This window comes from Chelonoidis abingdonii, chromosome 4 (genome assembly GCF_003597395.2).
Source record: "Chelonoidis abingdonii isolate Lonesome George chromosome 4, CheloAbing_2.0, whole genome shotgun sequence".
Taxonomy (NCBI): Eukaryota; Metazoa; Chordata; order Testudines; family Testudinidae; genus Chelonoidis; species Chelonoidis abingdonii.
In genome coordinates, this window is record NC_133772.1 from 28540620 (window position 1) to 28565573 (window position 24954).

Sequence of the window (24954 nt, forward strand, 5' to 3'; positions counted from 1 at the left end):
CATGGGCGCATCTAGAAACCTACAGCTATCTAGCCATAAAAAAAAAAAAAGCAGGCCTGCAAAAATATCAATAAAAACAATAAAACAAATAAAACAGCAAAGGCCAACAGGGGGAAAAACAAAGTCTTTAAAGCCAATGTGTTTTAAAAAGCCAAGAAGGCCACAGCAAGCCAGTTTGGACTGGTACAAAAAGCAGCAGGAACAGAGGGCCCTGAACAGAAACATCCTCAAAGGAACACAGGACTTAAAACCCTCCCAAAAGCCAAAGCAAGTCAAAAATAACAGTGGACCCCATGTGACCTGGGCCCAGAACAGAACTTCCTTCCCCCTCCTCTTCTTATGTTACACTCAGGCTTGGCCAGCCTTAGGTAAAGCATAAGTGGGCTAGGAATTGGGACACTAATGCTTCCTTCTTTCCTCTAAGTAATGTGCGAAGCACCCATCACTCTCTGCTGTTATTTTATTATTTTATTAATAAAGATTTAAAACACAGACACTTGGTGTGTTTCGTCATCTCCTCCCCAAACAATCCTGTGGCCTCAACCTGATCACCTAATACCTGGCAAATTGGTAAGAAAAATCTTGTCACACCCTAGGTTCCTCATACACACAGTTCTGACAATGCCCCTATATCATAGGTATGGAACAGCTTCTGTATAAGGAGAGATTAATTAGATTGGGACTTTTCATCTTGAAAAAGAGACAACTAAGGGTGATATGATAGAGGTTTATAAAATCATGACTGGTGTGGAGAAAGTAAACAAGAAAGTTTTATTTACGTCTCATAATACAAGAACTAGGGGTTACCAAAAGAAATTACTAGGCAGCAGGTTTAAAATGAACAAAAGGAAGTATTTCTTCACACAAAGCACAGTCAGTCTGTAGAACTCTTTGCCAGAGGATGTTGTGAAGGCCAAGACAATAACAGGGTTCAAAAAAGAACCAGATAAATTCATGGAGGCTAGATCCATCAATGTCTGTTAGCCAGGATGGGCAGGGATGGTGTCCCTAGACTTGTTTGTCAGAAGCTGGGAACAGACGACAGGGGATGAATCACTTGATGATTACCTGTTCTGTTCATTCCTCTGAGGCACCTGACATTGGCCACTGTTGGAAGTAGGATACTGGGCTAGATGGACCTTTGGTCTGACCCAATATGGCCATTCTTATGTTCTTATGGAGCGCACAGCACCTCTGAAAATCAGACCTTCAGTGTCTGGAGTTGGTCATCTAAAAATGGAGATGTATAAAATTAGAGGCCTCTTTTGAAAATGTGGGCCTGAAAGATCTGGGTTCACTGCTCCAGGATGAGAAGTGCACATTTTACTCACTGTGTATCACTGATGTGCCAGATTCTTGGCTGATGTAAATCGGCATAGCCCCACTGAAGCCAAGAGAGTTACAGTGATTCATACCAACTGGCCCATCAATGGTTATTTCCTTATACAGTGGATATGTTAGAACAAAGAAACTCCCTTAATTTAATGGAGGCACCAGCAACCCTATGGAGCAAGTACCACTTATTCTTTATTATTTCTCCACAAATCACGTCAAATGAGGACTTATTTTCCTCCTAATCACTATCCTCAGGGCATCCTTCACTTCTGCATTCCTCAGGCTGTAAATAAGTGGGTTCAGCATGGGGATCACCATTGTATAGAACACAGACACCACCATGTCCCTGTCGAGGGCATAGCTGGAACTGGGCCGTAAATACATAAAGCTAAGAGTCCCAAATAACATAGTGACTACAGTCAGGTGGGAGGTGCAGGTAGAGAAGGCTTTTCTCCTCCCTTTGGCAGAACGGATCTGCAGGATGGCAGCCAGGAAGTACAGGTAGGAGAAAAGGATAATCAGGAGAGAAATGGTTACTTCCACACTTCCCGAGATGAAGAGCAGCATCTCGTTGATGGTAGTATTGGAGCAGGAGAGTGCTAAGAGTGGGGGGATGTCACAGAAAAAATGACTGATGACGTTGGAGCCGCAAAAGGACAAGCTAAAAGTAAAACACGTGTGTATCGTAGAACTTACAGCGCTGCAAGCATACGAACCAGCCACCAGCTTGGCACAGACTCTGGGGGACATGATAGCTGTATAGAGTAGCGGGTTACAGACAGCCACACAACGGTCATATGCCATTCCTTACAGAAACAAGAGATCAGCAGTTGCGACGATAACAAAAAAATACATTTGTGCAGCACAGCTAGTGTAGGATATGGCTTTGTTGTCTGCTAAGAAGTTCACTAACATCTTGGGTATTACAGCTGAGCTGTTACAGGTGTCTACCAGGGACAAGTGGCTGAGGGAAAAATACATGGGCGTGTGAAGCTGGGAATCCATCCTGATTAATGCAATCATCCCAAGAGTTCCCGTGAGGGTGATCAGGTAGATTGTGAGGAACAGCACAAAGAAGGTGACCTGCAACTCTGGACAATCTGAGAATCCCGAGAATGAACTCAACCATCGTGGTATAATTGGCCATGCTCTGGTATTCATCGTATAATATCTGTGGAGAGACATGCAGCAGAAGATCATTTGCAAGTAGAGTCCTTTCCTAAAACTGACTTTGACTTCAGGAGCAATTGCACCAAGTACAGTCAGAAGAAGGTTGGTTTGTCCCAGCAGCAGGGCTGTCCATAGGCATAGGCAACATACTCAGCTGCGTAGGGCACCTGAAAATTTGGGGTACCACTGGGTCTTAGTGTTCATGTCCCATCTTTTGTATTCCTGTTCTGACCTTTCCTGCAGGCTCCCACAGCTGGCTGCTGTGGCCTGGTGACTCTGCCTCAGGAGGGGATCTAGTAGTTAAAAGTGAAAAAGTCTCCAGGCTGCCAGACCTATCAGCACAACACTGAAACTGTTAAAGAGCCATTCAAGAGGTAATGAAGCCATTTAACCGGCATTTGTGAAACCCCAGGTATCAGGGGCGGCTGTAGGTATTTTGCCGCCCCAAGCATGGCAGGCAGGCTGCCTTTGGCAGCTTACCTGCGGGAGGTCCCCGGGACAAACAGACCCTCCGCAGGCATCCCGCCGAAGGCAGCCTACCTGCCGCCCTCGCGCTTGGCGTGCTGGTGCCTGGAGCCGCCCCTGCCAGGTATATACTATCAGTTTTTGAATTTACTGACAAAAACAGTTGTGCATTATTGTAATATTTATTCAGAACATGTCAGTCTACAGGACCTTAGTTTAAAATTTGCTTTAAAAATATTTCATTAGTGTGTTGGTGAAGATTATAAGATCACATCTCTAAAAAATCCATGCTAGATTCTTAGATTTACAATCATCTTTAGCCTTAAATCCTTGCATCTTCAGACTAGAGTTTTTAAAATAAATTCTTCAAAAGACCACCCTTATCTAAAACACAATTTTAATTACTATAGTAAAAAAACCTCGCTTCCAAAGTCTTCCTGTCCTTTCTGTCCATCCCTTTCTCCTTTCACCCCGTCTCCACCCCGCCTCCCACCACTAAAGCGAGCCCTAAAAGAGACAATACCCCTTTCCTTCCAGATAGCTGGACAAAGAGTTTCCCTTTCTTCACTTCTGATTATCTGATGAACTAGTTTTAAGAGATGCCTCCAGCAAAATCGGTACCTTGATAAGATATAATATCCTTTGTTATGCCTAAAATCTTTGGAAATGCATTTTTTAAAGTTGGTGAAATTTCATAAACATGTCTATTGTTATGGCGATCACACAAAGTAAATTAGTGTTACCTTTTTCTAAAAGCAAAGAAAATTGTTATGAACACACAAAACCTCCGTGACTGATTAATTTAAAATAATGTCTTTGTTTCGGTCAGTTAAATATGTAGTAATCTGGAATGATCACTTTATGAAGGCTTAAGAGTACATTTAAAATATAAAATCTGCTTAGAAATACTGATTAAGAAATTGTAAAACAGAGAAGAGCTGCACCATGTATTTCCTAATATTTAATGTTCTAGTCAGCAAGACAGCTGACTCACTCTTACTACAAAGTTTTTGCAAATAAATGTCTGACACATTTCAGGGCATATCAAAAAACCTCTGACTGACATTTTTTATTCCCAGATTTAGTGCTTTTTATTAGGTACTTTCTGCATGTCCATTCTGCGTGAGGGAGAGGGTGCTGGGGTCTCTGCAGGGAACTGTGACTCTCTGCCACCGTAAGGTAGGCTGGACATCTTGTTATCCTTTGCTGCCTCATTTTCCACCCCCCCAACACACACTGGGCTGTGAGCTAGGGCTACCGTAGGGCATAGGGGCACCAGTTTAATAATACTGAGTAGGGCCCCATAAATCCTAAGGATGGCCCTGCCCGGCAGAAATGTGTCTGATACTAGCCCTGCAGTGCAGGCTGAGAATCAGTAGCCCCTAGAAGTAGAGTCCTGCACGGGACTACTTTTAATCCCGCTCTGTACCAACCTGCTATTATGGCAGCAGGTCCTGTGAGACCCACAGGATCCCAGTTCCACTTCAGGGCTCTATGCTAGTTCCATGCAGGGCTCTACCTGGAAGGCAACACTGGCCTGGAAGATACCAGATCCTTTGTTTAGGGCCTGATTCTACAAGGTGCTGATAGGTGCTGAAATTAGTGGAAAGATTCCCAATCTGAGACGGATCAAGTCCAGTGTTCTTCCTGATGCGTACTGAGCACCATCACCTCCCTGTAAATTTAATGGAAGATGAGGGTGCTGATCTCCATGCAGGATAAAACCTTTTCATTCATTCACAGTCTAATATATTTTGCCATCAGGAGATTTCGCCTGTCATTCAACCTAAATTCGCCTTTTCTCCATTACATCCCAGAACTCCTGCTTAGAATCTTTGGGTCAGATTTTCAAAAGAGCACAGCACCCAGCAACCCCTATTTAGGCACCTAAAGGAAGTAGTTCTTTATTTTCCTAGATGCTGCACTCCTTTCATTTACTCATTTCCCCATTCCATCTTGAAAAGCATTCATGTTGTCTGGCCCAGTTGATTATTTATAAACCTCAGTGCTGCCTGTGGCTTTTATTTCTGTTTCCCAAACCATTTTTCTTGAATTGTTGTCCACTTAATATGTCCTATATGGTGTTTTTAGGGATAGACGCTAGACTTCAGGGACAGTATTCCCCAGGATTGCTTTTCTTTCCTTTATCAAAACCTGCATCATGTTTGCTCTTCTCTGTCTTTTTGTTCTGTGTTTGTACAGTACCTAGCACAGGGGAGATCAAGATGGAAACGTGGGACTGCAGCTCCTAGGTGTTACTGCAATACATATAAATTCATTAATAATAATCAATATCATCATTGTCAATAGCTTAGTAAAGACAAACGTTTATGTACTGTTGCAAAGATAAAGATTGACCGGAATTGTTCAATAAATATATATTTGAAACAAAGCTGGATGATGCTGATATCATATAATGATCATTACATACTTTCTAGTCCAATTCTAATCTAAGGAGGATGTTAAATATCACTTTTACAGTCAGCATTTTTAAATCAGCAGACCTGGATAACTTACACCCCAAGACTTCCAAACGTATTGACCAAGGAGCTCTCTGGACCTCTGCTGATAATTTTTAATAAGTCTTGGACAAATGGGGAAGATCTGGAAGACTGGAAGAAAGCTGATGATGTGCCAATGGTTACAATATTTAACTTCAATCTGAGGCAAAATGAAAGAATGGATGATATGGGACTCAATCAATGAAGAATAAAAAGATGATAACGTCATTAATCCTGTCCAACATGGTTTCATGGACGATAGGTCTTACGAATCAAATTTAATATACCTCTGTGCAGAGATTACAACTCTGGTTGGTAAATTGTTTGAAATAAAATTTACTTAGAATTCTGGGAGGCATTTTCCTTAGCCTCACATGATATCATAAAGCAGGTCTGTGAAGATGATTTAGAGATAATTATAGATAACCAATTTAATACGTGCTACCAGTGTGATCCTATGGCTAAAAGGGCTAATGCCATACCTGACTGCATGAAGAGTGGAACATTAAATGAGAATGGGGAGGTGACATTTCCTCTCAATACAACATTGGTGACACGATTGCTGGGAAATTGTATCTTGTTCTGGTATCAGTTTACACACACACACATGCACACCCAGCCCTGGTCTACACTATAAGTTTAGGTTGAATTTAGCAGCATTACATCGATTTAACCCTGCACACGACGAAGCCATTTTTTTCGACTTAAAGGGCTCTTAAAATCGATTTCTGTACTCCTCCCCTGACAAGGGGATTAGCACTAAAATTGACATCGCCGGGTCGAATTTGGGGTAATATGGATGCAATTCAACGATATTGGCCTCCAGGACCTATCCCAGAGTGCTCCATTGTGACCACTCTGGACAGAACTTTGAACTCAGATGCACTAGCCATGTACACAGGAAAAGCCGCAGGAACTTTTGAATTTCATTTCCTGTTTGGCCAGCTTGGCAAAAGCAGCAGCACTCAGCAGCACAGATGACCAGGCAGTCCCCCCAGAATATTTCTAAGTTCCCCCTGACATCTCCGTCCCTGAGGTTATCACAGATTAGAAGGCGAAAAAAATGCACTTGCGATGACAGGTTTTCCGAGCTCATGCAGTCCTCCCGCACTGATAGGGCACAGTGTAATGCATGGGGGCATTCAGTGGCATAGGCCAGGAAAGAATTGCTGTGTTTGCTTAACTGCAAAAGTATCATGTCTTGCTAGCGATCCTGCCCAAGCCAGGTCTCTGTGTCAGCTTTGGGCGGGGGCATGACCGCTTTGTGAGCAGGAAGGCCATAGATATAAACATTACATTAGGTAGCTTCTGTAGCTAGAGAAAACATTCCTGTGCATTTTGCAAAGTCTGTGGCAAAAAAAGAGAAGCCCCACAGTGTAGTGGTTATCATGTTCACCTAACACCTGAGAGCCCTGTAGTGTAGTGGTGATCATATTCACCTAACACACAAGATATCACTGGTTCAAAGCTGCATGGAATCAGGTCACTTTCCTTTTTCTGACTCCCCTCCTGCATTTTTAGTCTTAGAACAGACCGCGCTGTGAAATTTTACTTTGAATTATATCAATTATGAGTTAAATAATATGGAAGCTCTTTCTCAGATATAGCCCCAGGTTCCTTACCCTTTCAGCTGCTCTGATAAATTAACATTTTCGTTAGGGGTGGGGGGAAAGTTTCATGAAGCCTTTTATAGGGACTAATGCTATCTAGGACTCTGAAATAATCTAAACATGGCCCATAGAGTGCAATCCTTCGTTCTGGATTTGTCATTCCACAAGTTGAACTGCTCCTTACTACTGTCCAGGCTTCATGAGGATTGGAACAAGGGATAGGCTGGGGTAGAGGTGACCGCACTGTGCTGCTGGCTGGGAGAGCAGCCTGAGGCAGAAGCCTCCAGCTCGCATAATATTCTAGAGGGGACTGAGTCTCCACGAGATGAAACTTAAAGAAGAGAATGACCTGGAGTTACTTCCATTCGGTGCTCTAAGAAAAGGATAGTCATGTCTGTCCAGGCACCCCTAATTGATCTCACTGAGGTCTGCCAGCTGAACAGGGCTGAGTGGGACCCTGGCTGGCAGGAGCCAGCAGATGAAGTTCCAGACCGGCAGTGGGCTGACCTACTCAGCCCACTACTTGGCTGGGGTTCCGATCATCCAGGCAGGCAGCAGGCTGAGCGAGTCTGGTGGATGGGACCCCGGAAAAAAGGCACGAAACGATTGTCTGCAGTTGCTTTGGGGGAGGGGGGGCTGACAACATGTACCTATAAAGACCTATAAACACTATATTTACTTTGTGGTTTATTTTAAGGGGAAACCACTCCTGAAATCTAAAACCAAGAAAGAACATAGCAAGTGAAATCCACTGAAAAAGATTCCCTAAACTTACATTCTTAGGTATTTCATTGTCTGGATTTCATCAGTTCCACCATGCATAAAGACTAGTTAGCACCTGCCTCAGGAGTTAAATCTGTGTTCATTCTAGTGGCTTTCCTGACCAGAGGTTGCTGCTCATGCCGACTAGAAGAGACCTATGTGAATTAACAATTTAATTTTCATCACCAATGAGACAGATCTGTGGCTGACTCTCAAGCTCTCTCTTGTTTTGTGGATCAATGAGGGTGTTATATTTGCCTCACAGTACAAAATTCCAGTTGTGGATAATCTTCAGTAGCATATCAAATCCTTGTGCAGCATTGCCCCCTACAAAGAGCAAGGATTTGCTGGTCCCTCCAATGTTTCTTCACACCTGTTCCAATGACTCCAGCTGTGATATCATCTCAACAACCTCCGTAGGTCATTAATTTCTTTGCACAATCACCATAACACTTAGAAACTATTTTCTAATATCTTAAGTCCCAATCCAATGCCTATTTAAATCAATGGAAAGACTCCCACTGATCTCAGTAAGTTTTGGATCAGGCCTGTGTATCATCACCTCTAGAATGCTAGTCACCCACTATGGGCCACTTGATCAGAATAATATTAATCAAGTTTGGCTGAACCAAGCTCTAAAGACCAGTTCATGCTCCCATTGAAATCAGTGCAGTCTTTGACAGGGTTATTGGCCTACTGGATAGGAGGGAAGGAGGAGATGTGATAGATTTTAAATTTAGTAAGACAAGGTGGGTGAGGTAATATCTTTTATTGAACCATCTTCTGTTGATGAGAGAGACAAGCTTTCAAGCTTACACAGAGCTCTTCTTCAGGTCTGGGAAACTTACTCACAGCTAAATACAAGGTGGAAGAGATTGTTTAGCGTAAGTAGTTAACATATTTCAAGAGACTATTCAAGATGAAATGGCCCATTAAACCCCTTCCAGTCATAAGTGGGGGAAAGAAAGAGAGGGGGGATGCAGTTGTGGGAGGTTGCTAGAGGGTTACAGATTGTTGTAATGAGCCATAAACACTGTGTCGCTATTCAGTTTAGGATTTTTAGCATCTAGCAAAGTGGTGAATTTAAACGCCCAGGCTCATCTTAGAATCATAGAATATCAGGGTTGGAAGAGACCTCAGGAGATCATCTAGTCCAACCCCCTGCTCACACACCAACTAAATCATCCCAGTCATGGTTTTGTTAAGCTGAACCTTAAAAACCTCTAAGGATGGGGATTCCACCACCTTCCTAGGTGACGCATTCCAGTGCTTCACCACCCTCCTAGTGAAATAGTTTTTCCTGATGTTCAACCTATACTTCCCCCACTGCAACTTGAGACCATTGCTTCTTGTTCTGTCATCTGCCATCACTGAGAACAGCCAAGCTCCATCCTCTTTGGAACCTCCCTTCAGGTGGTTGAAGGCTGCTATCAAATCCTCCCTCACTCTTCTTTTTTTCAAACTAAATAACCCCAGTTCCCTGAGCCTCTCCTCGTAAGTCATGTGCCCCAGACCCCTAATAATTTTTGTTGCCCTCTGCTGCACTGTCTCCAATTTGTACACATCTTTTCTGTAGTGGGGAGCCCAAAACTGGATGCAATACTCCAGATGTGGCCTCACCAGTGCCAATAGAGGGGAATAATCACTTCCCTCAATCTGCTGGTAATGATTTTACTAATCCAGACCAATATGCTGTTAGCCTTCTTGGCAACAAGGGCACACTGTTGATTCATATCCAGCTTCTCATCTATTGTAATCCCCACGTCTTTTGAAAGCATTGTGCAGGTTTCCTTTGAGGATGAGGACTGAGAGGTCAGATATAGAATGATCACTTTGTCAAAAGTGTTCTCCCACAGGTGGTGTGTTTTGGTCTTTGATCATATTCCTGTGTGAGGTCATTCGAGAGAATAGTGATTGTCTGGTTTCACATACAAAGTTGCCATTGGAGCATTTAGTGCACTGGATGAGGTACACTACATGTTGTGACAGACATATGTAGGAAACATGTATCCTGAAAGGTGTGTTGGGGGGGTGGGGGGGTGCTGGTCATAGTAGAAGTGGAGATATGTCTTCAGGTTTTGCATCTGTTGTTCTGGCAGTGTCTGATGCCACTTTGAGTTGGTGGGTCCTGGTCTGTGAAGAGCTTGCTTCTGATGACGAGATTGGAGAGACTGGAGGGGTGTTTGAAGGCCAGAAGAGGGGGTTCAGGAAAGATTTCTTTCAGGATGGGGTCCCCGTTAAGTATGTTGTTTGATATCCCATATGGATTCCAGTGTGGGTTGTAGATGACAACTTAGAGGTGTGCAATCAGAGGGGGTTTTATTTCTGTATTGAAGCAGGTTCCTTCAACTGTATGAGTGAAATCAGACAATCACTATGCTCTTAAATTAACTCACACAGGAAAATGATAAAAGACCAAAACACCTCACCACCTGTGAGTGAACACTTTTCACAAAGTGATCACTATATATGTGACCTTGCAGTCCTCATCCTCAAAGGAAACCTGCACAACATTTTCATAAGATGAGCCTGGGAGCTTAAATTCTTAAGTTTTCTAGACACTAAAAATCAGGGACTGAGGGTATGGCTACACTAGCACTTTACAGCGTTGCAACTTTTGCGCTCAAGGGTGTGAAAAAACACTCCCCTGAGTGCTGCAAGATACAGCGGTGCAAAGCCTCAGTGTAATCAGTGCCGCAGCGCTGGGAGCGTGGCTCCCAGCGCAGCAAGCTACACCTGTAGAGGATGTGGTTTACATGCAGTGCTGGGAGAGCTCTCTCCCAGCGCTGGGGCTCCGACTACACTCACACTTCAAAGTGCTGCCACGGCAGCGCTTTGAAATTTCAAGTGTAGCCATACCCTGAATAAAGACGCTGGATTTATGGGTGATTACAACAATCTGTAATCCACTAACACCCCTCATACACATTCCTTTCCTCCCTATGACAGGAGGGATGTTAATGGGCCACTACGCCTTGAATGGTCCTTTGAAATATGTATTAACCACTTATGCTAAACAAACTGTTCCACCTTGTATTTAGCTGTAACACTCTGAGGCCTTGGCTACACTTGCCAGTTACAGCACAATAAAGCTTCCCAGAGTGCTGTACCTCTGTCCCCGTCCACACTGGCAAGGCACTTATAGCACTGTGTCTCTGCGGCTACAGCGCTGCTGGTACTCCACCTCCCCGAGAGGAATAACAGCTATTGTGTATTGGCTGAGACGCTGCTGCTCCAGTGTAAACGAGAGTAACGTTATTACGCACTGATTGACCTCCGGAAACTCCCCATAACCTTTTTAACTGAAGCTTCCTCTCTTGTTTTGTTGTGAACGCCGGACACGGAAGTGTAGTTCAAAGCTCCATTTTGGGGGCTGCTTATCAAAAAAACAAACACAGCTACTGTTTACTTTGAATGAGTGCAAGGCAGGCAGGGGGACTCCATTTGGAGTGCAGATAGCTAATGTTTGCTTGAAGAGAGAGGCGGCATGGAGGGAGAGGGGGGGCTTGGGGTCCGTTTCGGCAAGCAGCTGCTTATCTGGTTTTTGAGAAAAAAAGAAACAGCTGCTGTTTGCTTTCAGTGAGTGAGAGGGAGTAGGGAAGGGAGCGGGGTCTGAACTTACAGGACAGCATGCTGATACACTCTCAGCACTCCAAAAACCTACTCTCTCTCCCCCTGTCACACTCCTCCCCACCCCCCGATTTGAAAAGCACATTGCAGCCACTTGAATGCTGGATAGCTGCCCATAATGCACTGCTTCCAATGCAGCTGCAAATGCTGTAAACGTAGCCATGACAGTGCGCTGGCAGCTGTCAACGTGGACAGACTGCAGCGCTTTCCCTACTCAGCTGTACGAAGATGGGTTTAACTGACAGCGCTGTACAACTGCAAGTATAGCCATACCCTGAGTTAGCTTTCCAGACCTGAAGAAGAACGCAGTGTAAGCTCCAAAGCTGGTCTCTCTCACCAATAGATGTTGGTCCAATAAAAGATATAACTTCACCTTGTCTATCTAATGTCCTGGAACCAACATGGGTTCAACAACACTGCATACAACAGTGTAAGGCTTTTGACATGACTTTCTCATAAGCAAATAGTGAAATGCGATCTAGATTAAATTGCTATAAAGTGAACGTAAGAATGGCCATACTGGGTCAGACCAATGGTCCATCTAACCCAGTATCCTATCATCACATAGTGGCCAGTGCCAGATGTTTCAGGGGAAATTCATAGAACGGGGCAATCATAAAGTTGGTGAACAACTGACTGAAAGACCGTACTCCAAGAGTAGTTATCTATGGTTCATTGTCAAACTAGAAAGACATGAAGGGGTCAGTCGTGGGTCTGATACTATTCAATATTTTCATTAATGACTGGGATGATTAAGTCATAGAATCATAAAATATCAGGGTTGGAAGGGACCTCAGGAGGTCATCCAGTTCAACTCCCTGCTCAAAGCAAGACCAATTCCCAACTAAATTATCCCAGCCAGGGCTTTGTCAAGCCTGACCTTAAAAACCTCTAAGGAAGGAGATTCCACCACCTCCCTAGGTAACTTATTGCAGCGCTTCACCACTCTCTGAGTGAAAAAGCTTTTCCTAATATCCAATCTAAACCTCCCCCACTACAACTTGAGACCATTACTCCTTATTTTGTCATCATGCAGCCCAAAATGCCATTAGCCTTCTTGGCAACAAGGGCACACTGTTGACTCATATCCAGCTTCTCATCCACTGTAACCCCTAGGTCCTTTTCTGCAGAACTGCTTCCTAGCCATTCGGTCCTAGTCTGTAACAGTGCATGGGATTCTTCTCCGTCCTAAGTGCAGGACTCTGCACTTGTCCTTGTTGAACCTCATCAGATTTCTTTTGGCCCAGTCCTCTAATTTGTCTAGGTCCCTCTGTATCCTATCCTACCCTCCCAGCGTATCTACCACTCTCCCAGTTTAGTGTCATCTGCCAAACTTGCTGAGAGTGCAGTCCACGCCATCCTCCAGATCATTAATGAAGATATTGAACAAAACTGGCCCCAGGACTGACCCTTGGGGCACTCGCTTGAAACCGGCTGCCAACTAGACATGGAGCCATTGATCACTACCGTTGAGCCCGATGATCTAGCCAGCTTTCTATCCACCTTATAGTCCATTCATCCAGCCCATACTTCTTTAAACTTGCTGGCAAGAATACTGTGGGAGATCGTATCAAAAGCTTTGCTAAAGTCAAGGAATAACACATCCACTGCTTTCCCCTCATCCACAGAGCATCTCCATGCCCCAGAGCCAGTTACAGAAGTTATCCTCTCAATTAGAAGGGCATTAGGTTAGTCAGGCATGACTTGCCTTGGTGAATCCATGCTGACTGTTCCTGATCACTTTCCTCTCCTCTAAGTGCTTCAGAAATTGATTCCTTGAGGACCTGCTCCATGATTTTTCCAGGGACTGAGGTGAGGCTGACTGGCCTGTAGTTCCCCGGATTCTCCTTCCTTCCCTTTTTTTAAAGATGGCACATTACATTAGCCTTTTTTCCAGTTATCCAGGACCTCCTCTGATCAACACATGAGTTTTCAGAAGATAATGGCCATGGCTCTGCAATCACATCTCCACCAACTCCTTTAGCACCTGGATGCAGTGCATCTGGCCCCATGGACTTGTGCTCTTTCAACTTTTCTAAATAGTCATGAACCACTTCTTTCTCCACAAAGAGGGCTGGTCACCTTCCTCCCATGCTGTGCTGCCCAGTGCAGTTGTCTCGGGAGCTGACCTTGTTCATGCAAAGACAGAGGCATAAAAAAGCACTGAGTACATTAGCTTTTTCCCACATCCTCTGTCACTAGGTTACCTCCCTCATTCAGTAAGGGTCCCATACTTTCCTTGACTTCTTTGTTGCTAACAAATCTGAAGAAACCCTTCTTGTTACTCTTAACATCTCTTGCTAGCTGCAACTCCAAGTGTGATTTGGCTTTCCTGATTTCACTCCTGCATGCCTGAGCAATATTTTTATACTCCTCCCTGGTCATTTGTCCAATCTTCCACTTCTTGTAAGCTTCTTTTTTGTGTTTAGATTCAGCAAGGGATTTCACATTTAGCCAAGCTGGTGTCTGCCATATTTACTATTCTTTCTACACATCGTGATGGTTTGATTCTGCAACCTCAATAAGGATTCTTTAAAGATCAAGCCAGCTCTCCTGGACTCCTTCTCCCCTCATGTTATTCTGCCAAGGGTCCTGCCCGTACAGCTCATTCGTCAGGGAGTCAACAAGTCGTGCTTTTCTGAAGTTCCAGGCTCCTAAGTCCAGGGTCTGTATTCTGCTGCTCTCCTTTTTTCCTTGTGTCAGGATCCTGAACTCGACCATCTCATGGTCACTGCCTCCCAGGTTCCCATCCACTTTTGCTTCCCCTACTAACTCTTCTCTGTTTGTGAGCAGCAGGTCAAGAAGAGCTCTACCTCTAGTTGATTTCTCCAGCACATGGACCAGGAAATTGTCCCCTACACTTATTCCAAGTCAATAAAGACAAGTGCAAAGTACTTCACATAGGAAGAAAAAATAAAATACACAACTACAAAATGAGGAATAACTGCTGAATAGGTAGTAGTATTGCTGAAAAGGACCTAATGGTGAGAGCGGGTCACAAACTGAATATGCTGACAACGTGATACAGTTGTGAAAAAGGCTAATATCATTCTGGGGTGCATTATCAGAAGAGTTGTATGTAAGACATGGGAGGGAATTGTTCTGCTCTTCTTGGCAGTGGCCAGGCCTTGGATGGGGTACTGTGTCAAATTCTGGGTTCCACATTATCTGTCCAACTTTAGAACGCATCAAAGCCAACATAAAGAGTTGGGCAGATACAGAAAAGGACAGAGGGGAGTGGAGAGAGAAGAGAAAAAAGAAAATGAAACAAAAAAGACTAAAAGATTAAAAAGGTAAAGTTATACCTGTATTGTTTAGTTATCCAACTATTTTTAATGCTACATTGTCAAATGAAATTTTCGTTTTCGATACCAAATAGTTTTGATTTCTTATTTCCATTAATCATACAAGAGCAACTAAACAGAATTTCTCACCTTTACATTTCACTGAATGTCCCTTTGTTCTTGTGTTATGAGAGAGGAATAGAAATTCCCTGTCAATCTTCTCTATGCCATTTATTACTTTATATTCTTTTATCACATCCCCATATATTCGTCTCTTTTCTAAAGTAAACAGGCCCTGTCTGTCCAGTCTTCCTTTATATGAGAGTTATCTATGGCCTATATCTACCACTTGAGCTAAAAGACTAATTCCAGTAATTAAAGCAGTACATACTCATAAATCTCTTCCATGGCCTAGCTACCAGAGGGAGAGGTAGTTACCCAAACTCTACCAGAGTTGAATCCATATTTCCCCTATGCTAAGAAGTTTGTCCCAAGCATCTGAGGTCTCCCCAAGTTCAAAACTAATATTAAGCTCCATATTTATAATCAACCTAGCTTGGGCCAACAGTGGAGTTTGAAGCAGACACCTTAAGTACTAGAAATAAGAACCTGTGGTACCTGAACTAAGGGATAAATTCTGCTAGTTACCAAGGTGAGTTATGAGAATATTATGTAAACCACACATCTCCTGGGTGTGGTGTTCTGTCCCATCTAGTGGCACCGAGACCACTTAGCGAGAGATTAATGAGTCTTCTCTACAACCTTAGCCAAGAGGCATATGGCTTTTAGCTCATGAGGTAGAGGCTCATGCACTAAGCTTCAGAGGACCCATATTTGATCCTGCCCGCCCACAATCGGGGTGTGTCAGTGTTACAAATTGGTGCCTGAACAGACAGGGACTTGAGGACTGCCCAGCGCTCACCTCTGAATTCTTTTGAGGAATATTACAGTTAGTTATAAAATAAGGTGGTGTTATTGGATATTATTGAATTTGTACACTGTATTAATATTATTAAGATAATGAAACTTGCACACAGTTAGGATTAGATCCTTATGGGACCATTTTGGTCAGTGATGTGGCCCCTGTTGATAATACAGCAGAAATTAAGAGGGCTATTAGAATCTTTAATCATGTGACTAATATGAGACAGGTGAAGGGAGAATAAAAAGATGATTCTCTGTGAATTTGAAGATGCTGTTTCTGTTATAAACATAGGAAGGAAATGTATGTTGCAGAAGCTAGGGAAGAAATGGGACGTGACTTCTGTTCATTTTGCCATTTATATCAACTGGCTCTGTGCCCAGAGTACTCAGTGCAAGGATCAGGAATATTCTGTGTATCCTGACAGAGTGTTCAAGACTCAGACACAGGCTGTGGTTACACCCATAGGTGAAAGACTAGGTCAGGAGTCTCAAACTCCCGGCCCATGGGCCACCTGTGACCCACGAAAGTCCCCAATGTGGCCCACAAGGATCAAGCAGTTTTGGGGCCAGGTCTCTCTCTTGGCCCTGCCTGCCGCATCCAGGCACGTCCCCCTTCACCAGGTGATTTACAATGGCCCGGGGCCCCAGCAGCACAGTGGAGCTGAGCAGTGCCTGCCTCCTTGCTTCATGTGTCTGGCGGCCCTTCCCTGTGGTCCTGCAGCAGGGCTGTGCCTCCACGCACTGCCCCTGCCCCGAGCGCCCCTGTGGCCAATGAGAAGCTGTGGGGGCAGTGCCTGGGGGCAGCAGCATGTGGAGGCCCCCCAGCCCCCTCCGCCTTGGAGACCCAGGTAAGCACTGCACTCCCGGCCCCCTCCCAGAGCCGGCACCCCCTCTTCCTTCCCACACATCCCCTTCTGACCCCAAATTCCCTCCCAGAGACTGCACCCCCTTCCCCTTCCCACACACCCCCTCCCATCCCCAAACTCCATCCCAGAGCCTGCACCTGCACACCCCCTGCCACCTCCAAACTCCCTCCCAGAGCCTGCACCCCATCCCCACACACTCCCTCCCCGCCCAAACTCCATCACAGAGCCTGCACCCCTCTCCTTCCTTCCTCACAGAGCCTATACCCTCACTCCCTCCTCCTGCACCCCCACCTCCTGCCCCACCCCAGAGCCTGCACCCAGCACCCAAACTCCATCCCAAAGCCTCCACCCCAGACTCCCTTCCAGAGCCCAACCTCTCATGCCTTCTGCACCCAAACTCCCTCTCAAAGCCTGCACCCCAATCCCCTACCTCAGACCTCCTCCCCCATCCAAACTCCCTCCCAGAGCCTTAGGCAGGCAGGGGTGGAGTTTTTTTTTGGGGGGGGGCAGAGTTTTGGGAGGTGGGTTCTGGGCGGCATGAGTGACTTTATTGGCCTGCTGGGTGAATTTGAGGATTGGCATTGGCCCTAAGGTAAATTGAGTTTGACACCCCTGAGCTAGGTGGTTAACAGATGAAACATCAGTTATAGTTTCAAGTCCAGTAGAAGCCTCTGCTCTTGCTGTGAGTCTTCCTCCTGATATGCAATATCTTATGTTAGAGAGGATGCTGAAAACCTGCCAGTGAAACTGTGAGTGATGTGAAATTTAAACTGAAATGTTTTTTGGGTAATTCACCCAGACCCAGTGGAGAAGTAGATAATCCTACTTGGCAAGCACAAGGCAAAGAGATGATGGACGACAGTGAAATTTCTGACAAAGTCAAAAGAAGGAAGATTATTAAAATTTTATTATGTCCAACATTGAAGGTGACCTTAGGAGCTGGTAGCAAGGCATCCAATATAGAATGTTTTGATATTTTAGAGAAGGCAGATGGAAGTGTTATAAACGCATCTGAGCATAAGGCTCAATTTTCTGAGACACACGAACACGCTAGCGAACCACCTTCTGCGTACCTGCCTAGACTACATGCATTAGCCCAAGAAATTTTGGAGGCTGGTGGGGTAAGAGATACTGAATTGGACTCATATACAAGATCAATTTTTCCATGGTTGTTGGCATGGATATTTATTAAATACACTCTTAATGAAAGGGCTTGATTGTAGTGGTAGAAAAAAAGAGCATCTCTTATACCACACTCCTTTTTGAGGTGAGAGCCATTGAAACAGAGAACTCTGATAAACAAAAGAGAAAACTTCAAGAAGAACTAGAAGAAAAAGGAAGGCCATTGAGCAGGAGTAATTTGCAGTTGATAAAGGCATCTGAAAATACTTCCAGTGCTCATGAAGAAGTTGCTGCAACAGACTGGAAGGAGAAATATCTGCAGTCTGAGCAGCAGTTGGTAGGACTGCAGTTGACTAAGTTCTGAAACGTCCATTTCCAATACTTGATTCACACAATTTACTCCTCAAAGACCCGAAGACTTTAATAAAAAAGCAATATCAAGAATGAACAGAAGAAATCCTTTATGTTTTAATTGTGGGCAAATAGGACATTTTCAAAATGAATTTCAGAATTCTCGTAACCCCAACTTAATACATCAGCAACTGACTTACGTAACCCACATACCTCTTGGGTGTGGTGTTCTGTCCCATCTAGTGGCACCAAGGCCACTTAGAGAGAGAGATTAATGAGTCTGCTCTACAGCCTTAACTAAGCACCAGAGGGCTTTTAGGTCATGCAGTAGAAGTTCATACACTAAGCTCCAGAAGTCCCAGCTTCAATCCCAACCGCTGACAATGGGTCTGTCATGTTAGAATTAGAAAGATCTTTTCTATTCTGTAGTAAGGAAATCTCACCGAATGCTCCTCGATTTAGTTCTGTGTGGATAACTTGTGGCAGCTCCATAACCTGCACATGGAATCCTTCACCTTCTTATTCCTCAGAGTGTAGATCAGAGGGTTCATCATTGGCGTAAGGATGGTGTAAATGACAGAGATGCTCTTGTCAGCTGAGAAATTGGAGAAGGGCCGTAGATAGATGAACATGCAGGGCCCGAAGAACAAGGTGACAACCGTGATGTGAGAAGCACAGGTGGACAGGGCCTTCCACTTCCCATCTCTGAGGCGAAGCCCAACAGTGACTAGGATGACTGTGTATGACACAAGCAGCACGAGGAAGCAAGCCAGGGAGATCAGACCGCTGTTGGAGATCATGAGCAACTCGGTGACATAGATATTGGTGCAGGCAAGTCTAATGACAGGGGGCACATCACAGAAGTAGTTGTCGATCTTATTGGGACCACAGAATGGGAGGTGGATGGTAAGAATGGTCTGCACAATGGAATGGACAAAGCCCCCCACCCAACAAGCAGCCACCAGCCTGCAGCACGTGGGCTTGCTCATGATGGACATGTAGTGCAGTGGCTTGCAGATGGCAATGTAGCGGTCGTAAGCCATCACTGTCAGCAGGAACATCTCAGCTGCCCCCACGAAGTGCAAGAGGAAGAGCTGGGCCATGCAGCCATTGAAAGAAATGGTATTCCTCTGGGAGAGCAGGTCAGACAGCATCCTAGGGGAAGTGACAGAGGCGTAGCAGAGATCAATGAAGGACAGGTTGCAGAGGAGGAAATACATGGCTGAGGTCAGACAGGAATCGGCCTTTATAGTGACAATGATGAGGAGATTGCCCAGAACAATCGCTACATAGGACAGTAAGAACAATACAAAAAATGCAAGCTGCACCTGTCTAGAATGGGAAAGTCCAAGGAGAACAAATTCTGTCACCACCGTGTGATTTCTCTGCTCCATGGCTTCAGTTCATGCCTTTATAGAAAAGGTGGGAGTGGGTGGGGAGGAAGTTACAGTTATACTCATGAATGGTGAATAATGAAGGCCATTGTACAACATCAAGACTCACACTTATAAATAAGCAATCAAAGACATTTATCTAGTTATGTGAATAACAGAAATATTTTTTTCATTCCAGAAAATTGGGGTGGGAAACTTGTTTTAGGTTGAACCAAACTTTTCAAATTTTCAATGTTGATATTTAAAAAAAAATGAGGTCAAAGAAACATTTTGTTTACCCTGAAACAAAATGTTTGGTTGGATTTCAAGCATTTTTAATAGTTCTAATTTTTTTAAAAAAATTAAAAGTACAGGACATTTTGAAATTAAATGTCATTTCAAGATAAAAACATGTATGCTGATTTTTGCAGAATTATTTTGTGAGGTTTTTTTTTCCTGACTGACACAATGCAGCAAAACTGACATGAACTTGTGAAGCACTAGCTGTGTTGCTGAATCTGCATATTTTACCCTGAAAAATCTTCAGCTGAAAAATTTCACCGCATTCTACATTTATAGCACATTCTGGGTACGTAGAGAGATCATTTGTGCCAGAAAACTGAAAGATAAACAATGAGACCCCATGATGAATTGTGGTTGTGAAGGATGTTGATTGTTTTGCCTGCACTCTGCCCACTAATCGATCACTACTGAGCTGATCCTAATGTTCTAAACCTCTGAGCATTTTTCATATAGACACTTTGTGTGGTGTGTGTGTGTGTGTATGTTTGTTTTGAATCACCAGCTACAAAATGTTTCTTGCTACTTCCTAAAATAATAGCAATACCTAGCTCTTGCATAGCATGTTTCATCACTAAAGCTCAAAGTATTTTACAAAGATCAGTTTCTCCATATGTAAAAGGGCAGTGATGATACTTCAGTGCAGAGAGGAGTAGGGACTTCACCAAAGCTTACAGATCTCCCCTGAGTCCTAGGCCAATGTACTACATAGTAGTAGCAAGCTGGGGGGAGGGGATTGCTCAGTGGTTTGAGCATTAGCCCGTTAAACCCAGGGTTGTGAGTTCAATCCTTGACAGGGCCACTTAGGGCTCTAGGGCAAAAAATCTGTCTGGGGATTGGTCCTGCTTTGAAGAGGGGATTGGACTACATGACCTCCTGAGGTCCCTTCCAACCCTGATATTCTTGGCCAAATAAAAAACTCCCTCTACCTTCTCCCCAGCATCTCTTAATTACAGAGCTGGTAACATTTAGATCAAAACTAAAGAGATCCAGTTAGAAATGGGGTGCCTTGTGATGAAGCTGGGAATTTATCCTTTCTAGTGGTAAAAGCTTTTGCATCCCAGCTCACAAGATATATAGTAAAATTACAGCAGTTGAAGTCTTTGCATCAAGTTTGGATGACTATCTCAAGGATCATGTGCTAATTAAAGGGTTCAGCAGTGTTCATTTACAGGGCACAGAAGAATGACTTTCTTCACTGCAGGAATCACTGTGAAAAGTTCTCTGTCCTGTGTTATGCAGGAGTTTCAGGCTAGATGATCATAGTGGTCCCTTTTGGCCTTAAAATTTATGAGCACAGAATATGCAATAGAGCTATGCTGTACTGATAGGAAGTCCCAACTGTGGTCAGAGAATTGACTTTGTTCGCTGAGTGGAGCTCTGAAATAGTGTAACTCCTGGTACAGCTGCCCCAATCAGAGATTTGGGTGAGTCAGTCCTGTTGCAAGGTACCATGAATATTGACTTGCTAACTTTGGATTAGACTTTAAAAGGAAAAAAGGCACCTCTAGCTGCTTTACGTGGACATTAAAAAACTAGGGAAAGTTGCAATGACTGTTGTGCAGCACATCGGCAACTTCTCTGCACCATGAGTGGGGTGTTTGTTTCATTGGTGCTGGATGTATATTTCAGATATACTTTGTGTATCCGTGCATGTAATTTTTACCCTTGATCTGGGTAGATTAGACTGTAGAGGAAGACAGCCTGAGGCAATGTGCCCAAGGGCTGGGGGAAAGAAATGGAACTTGGCAGATCTGAGTTCTATTCTTGGTTTTACCACAGACCTGATATGGGCTCTGAGCAAGTCACTTACCTCTATTTCCTAACCCACACTTTGTCTCTCTTGTCTGTTTGGATAGTCTGGGGACAGGGGCTGTCTCTTGCTGGGGGTGTAGTCTCTCTGGAGTTCATGGGCCTTCTACGGATTTCTACAATGGGGCTCTAGGACCCGGACTGAAACCTTCAGTTCATTTCAAATTGGCCATCAGAGGGGAATGATTTTCAATCACTAACAAAATGGGTTATAATCAAACCAGCAATGACCTAGGAGAGTGAAGCTCATATGTTCATATGATATGTCCATGCACCTGCAGTCCAGATAGTTTTCATATGCTGACGGTCTACCCAAAGGACTAAGAACTGCATGGTCTATTACACTTGTTGTAGGTTACTGATTCTTTCACCTCTAACTCATTTATTTATGTCAGTTCAGCTTGGTAGGTCTCACACACCATTGCAATCTGCTGGCGGTTCAAGAGCATGTGTGAAATGTGTTGATGGGTTCTCAGTACAGTTCCTTACTGGAAAGGTGTCAATTAAGCAAAAACTATCACCCCAATTGGCACTAGCTGTCCCACTTAGTCTGTCAGAGGACAAGGTCTGAATAAATTGTGGCAATTGCATTCCCCTGTCACAAATAGTGTGTGGGGGGTGGTGGTGGGGAGAGTCTTTTGTAATCATGGCTGAGACACAATGTTGGGGGATTTTTTGTGGGATGCACCTGTTCTGGTGATAATTGTGGAAGTCACTCTTCAGCTCTGATAATCCAGCACATTTCACCAGCCCTAACTCATGGTAAATACAGAACAACCAACAAAACACAGATAGACAAAGGAAAACATGTTCATCAAAGAGGAAAGTTTAATTAGACTGAGCCAGAATTAGGGTCCCAGTCTGAGGTTCCCTAAAGTGAATGGTAAGATTCCCATTAACATCAATGGGCTTAGGGACATATATCTAAATGTATTTACATGCCCATCTCCCACTGATTTCAATGGGAGTTGGGCACCTAAATACCTTTAAAAATCTGGCCCTTTGTGCTTTAATTTATCTGTGAGAGAAAGAAAAAGTAACGGAAAACAATCTCCCAGAAACACGACTTAGACTATGGTCCTAGCAGACGAGTAATGATGCTTCAACTAATCCTTGTATTTATTGCTAGGTGATGGACACCTGACAGACAGACACACAAACAGATGGAACACTTACACTGGTTGCATTGCCGATGCTTTCCCGAGTGAGGTTTGGTTTAATCTCCGCTGCTTTCACCTGCTCCAGAGAGAAGATCCTTTGTGTGAACAGCACTGGAAGCCTGATTTACAGAGAGTTATTTAAACTATGACATTGGTCAGACAGCGCAGCACTTTCTGCTGATGTATAAACCTTGTCCTCATGTCCAGAAATGAGATATATTTTTAGGGTCCCTCTGTGCAGTATGGAGGTCACTAATGACTCGCTTAGAGACCTGAAGAGGAAATTAAGCCATCAGCTCTCAGTGAAATTTTCACACCAAGGTCCCTCTGAGATCAGAATAGAGCAATGGCTGTTTCTGTCCTTGCTGGGAGACCCTGACCTAACTGGGCAGCTTCCCTCCCTAGCTCTGTCCAATCCACTCTTCTTCTGGCAGTCGTTTGTCTCCTGAGGAGTAAGCTGAAGCAGAAATAGGTAAAGTAACTTACATAGAAATTCATGCACCTGGAGACCAAACTCCAATTCCAGCAGCATTTGGAAAGCAATTAAACTTCATATTGCATCAGCTGCATACTGGGAAACAAACTTTTGATGTTGCTTTAGTGTGCACATAGACTCGTGATGTTATGGCTCAAAACTGGAATTAGATTTGCTTCTGTGGCATCACACCAGGGCCTCTTTAAAACCACCTTTTAACTATACCCAGGAGAACACACTTTCAGTATTGTTAAAGGATTTTGTGGAAAGTCTGTGATATAGTTACAAGGGATAAGAACAGGAATCAAAAGAAGTTATTTTTGGAGCTAAGGACCTCTTATTTTGCAAGTTAATTGGGACAGAGCCTGAGCAGGAGTTAGTTAACATGGCCATATAAACCTATTATTATCTGTTTTAGTGTAGCTCCTAAAAGAAGCAACATCAGTTTACTCAGCAAGGGAGTCTGGCCCATTGATTTCAATAGAGATATCTGGATTTACATAAACTGGGGATCTGGCCTGGTTTACCTAAATGAAGCTACACTGATTTCTGCCAGCTGGATCCCAGGCCCTATATTTCCTTTGTCTGAGCAGCTCTATAGGTATTTAGCTAGATAATGGCTCCTAAGGCAGTGTGGTCACCATTCCTAGGCATTCAAAACACCAAAACACTGTATGTCACAGGTTTATTGGTATTTAGGATCAAACTTTAATCCCCAAAAGTCAGAGCCAAAATTCAAGGGCACTAAGCAGGCTCTGAAGATTTAAGACGGTCATTCCGAGGAGTGTTTTCCAGGTGCTGGTGAGCAGTGAAAGTCAAGAGGAAGGATAGAGAACAGGCTCACCCACCTAACCACTTGATAAGTAGTGAGAAAGATTTCATCTCTTCCACTCACCCCACCCCATCCCCATTTACCACCACCCAGAGATGTGGGGAGGAGTAGGGGAACCAGTCTTGATGTGCAAGAGAAAGTTAGTGAAAGAGAATTCTGAAGTGTGAGGAAGAGTTGTTGTTCCTTTTGCAGGATATTACTGTATGAAGTAGGTTGGAGATGTTCATAATGTATAAAGTAGGTTGGAGTTGTTGCCAAGAAGGCTAACGAAATATTGGGCTGCATTAGGGAGCATTGCCAGCAGATCGAGGGAAGTGATTATTCCCCTCTATTCGGCATTGGTGAAGATGTGGACAAATTGGAGAGAGTCCAGTGCAGGGCAACAAAAATGATCAGGGTGCTGGGGCACGTGACTTATGAGGAGAAGCTGAGGGAACTGGGCTTATTTAGTCTGCAGAAGAGAAGAGTGAGGCAGGAATTGATAGCAGCCTTCAACTACCTGAAGGGGGGATCCAAAGAGGATGGAGCTCGGCTGTTCTCAGTGGTAGCAGATGACAGAACAAGAAGCAATGGTCTCAAGTTGCAGTGGGAGAGGTNGGAGGTGGTGGAATCTCCTTCCTTAGAAGTTTTTAAGGTCAGGCTTGACAAAGCCCTGGCTGGGATGATTTAGTTGTGGATTGGTCCTGCTTTGAGCAGGGGTTTGGACTAGATGACCTCCTGAGGTCTCTTCCAACCCTAATCTTCTATGATAACAGGTCATTCACTGGATTTCAAATGCCTGAACTGTCTTCACTTGTCATGGAGACACAGGCCAATTCTCTGGAACTACTCCATATGAAGCCATTCAGGACTCTGGGGTAGCATGCCTCCTCTCTCTGACCATATTGTTGTCAGGGAAAGAAGCTTACACAGCTTCAACCTTCTTGGGTTTGACCTTGGAGCTTTCAGCATCTCCTTCCACACCTTCCCGCAGTGAGTCCAC

General features: G+C 44.1%; 2 protein-coding genes across 4 annotated transcripts; both read right to left on the reverse strand.

The window, feature by feature from the left end:
* Positions 1–1545: 1545 nt before the first annotated feature.
* On the reverse strand, positions 1546–2479 carry LOC116821764 (olfactory receptor 5AR1-like). The gene is given in 2 exon segments (XM_075065997.1): positions 1546–2449; positions 2451–2479. Coding segments are annotated over 2 exon segments (918 nt in total). The 5' UTR covers positions 2465–2479.
* Positions 2480–13854: 11375 nt separating this feature from the next.
* On the reverse strand, positions 13855–21864 carry LOC116821756 (olfactory receptor 4Q2-like). 3 transcript variants are annotated; one of them, XM_075065998.1, is made up of 2 exons: positions 18516–19414; positions 13855–13867 (listed from the first exon to the last, which is right to left on the reverse strand). In XM_075065998.1, the coding sequence occupies exons 1-2, from the start codon at positions 19412–19414 to the stop codon at positions 13855–13857; spliced, it is 912 nt and encodes a 303-aa protein (XP_074922099.1). The 3 variants fall into 3 exon arrangements, with proteins under 3 accessions (XP_074922099.1, XP_032631060.1, XP_032631061.1); XM_032775169.1 differs by lacking the exon at positions 13855–13867 and adding an exon at positions 21849–21864 and having other exon boundaries at positions 18479–19416; XM_032775170.1 differs by lacking the exon at positions 13855–13867 and having other exon boundaries at positions 18479–19429.
* Positions 21865–24954: the final 3090 nt, after the last annotated feature.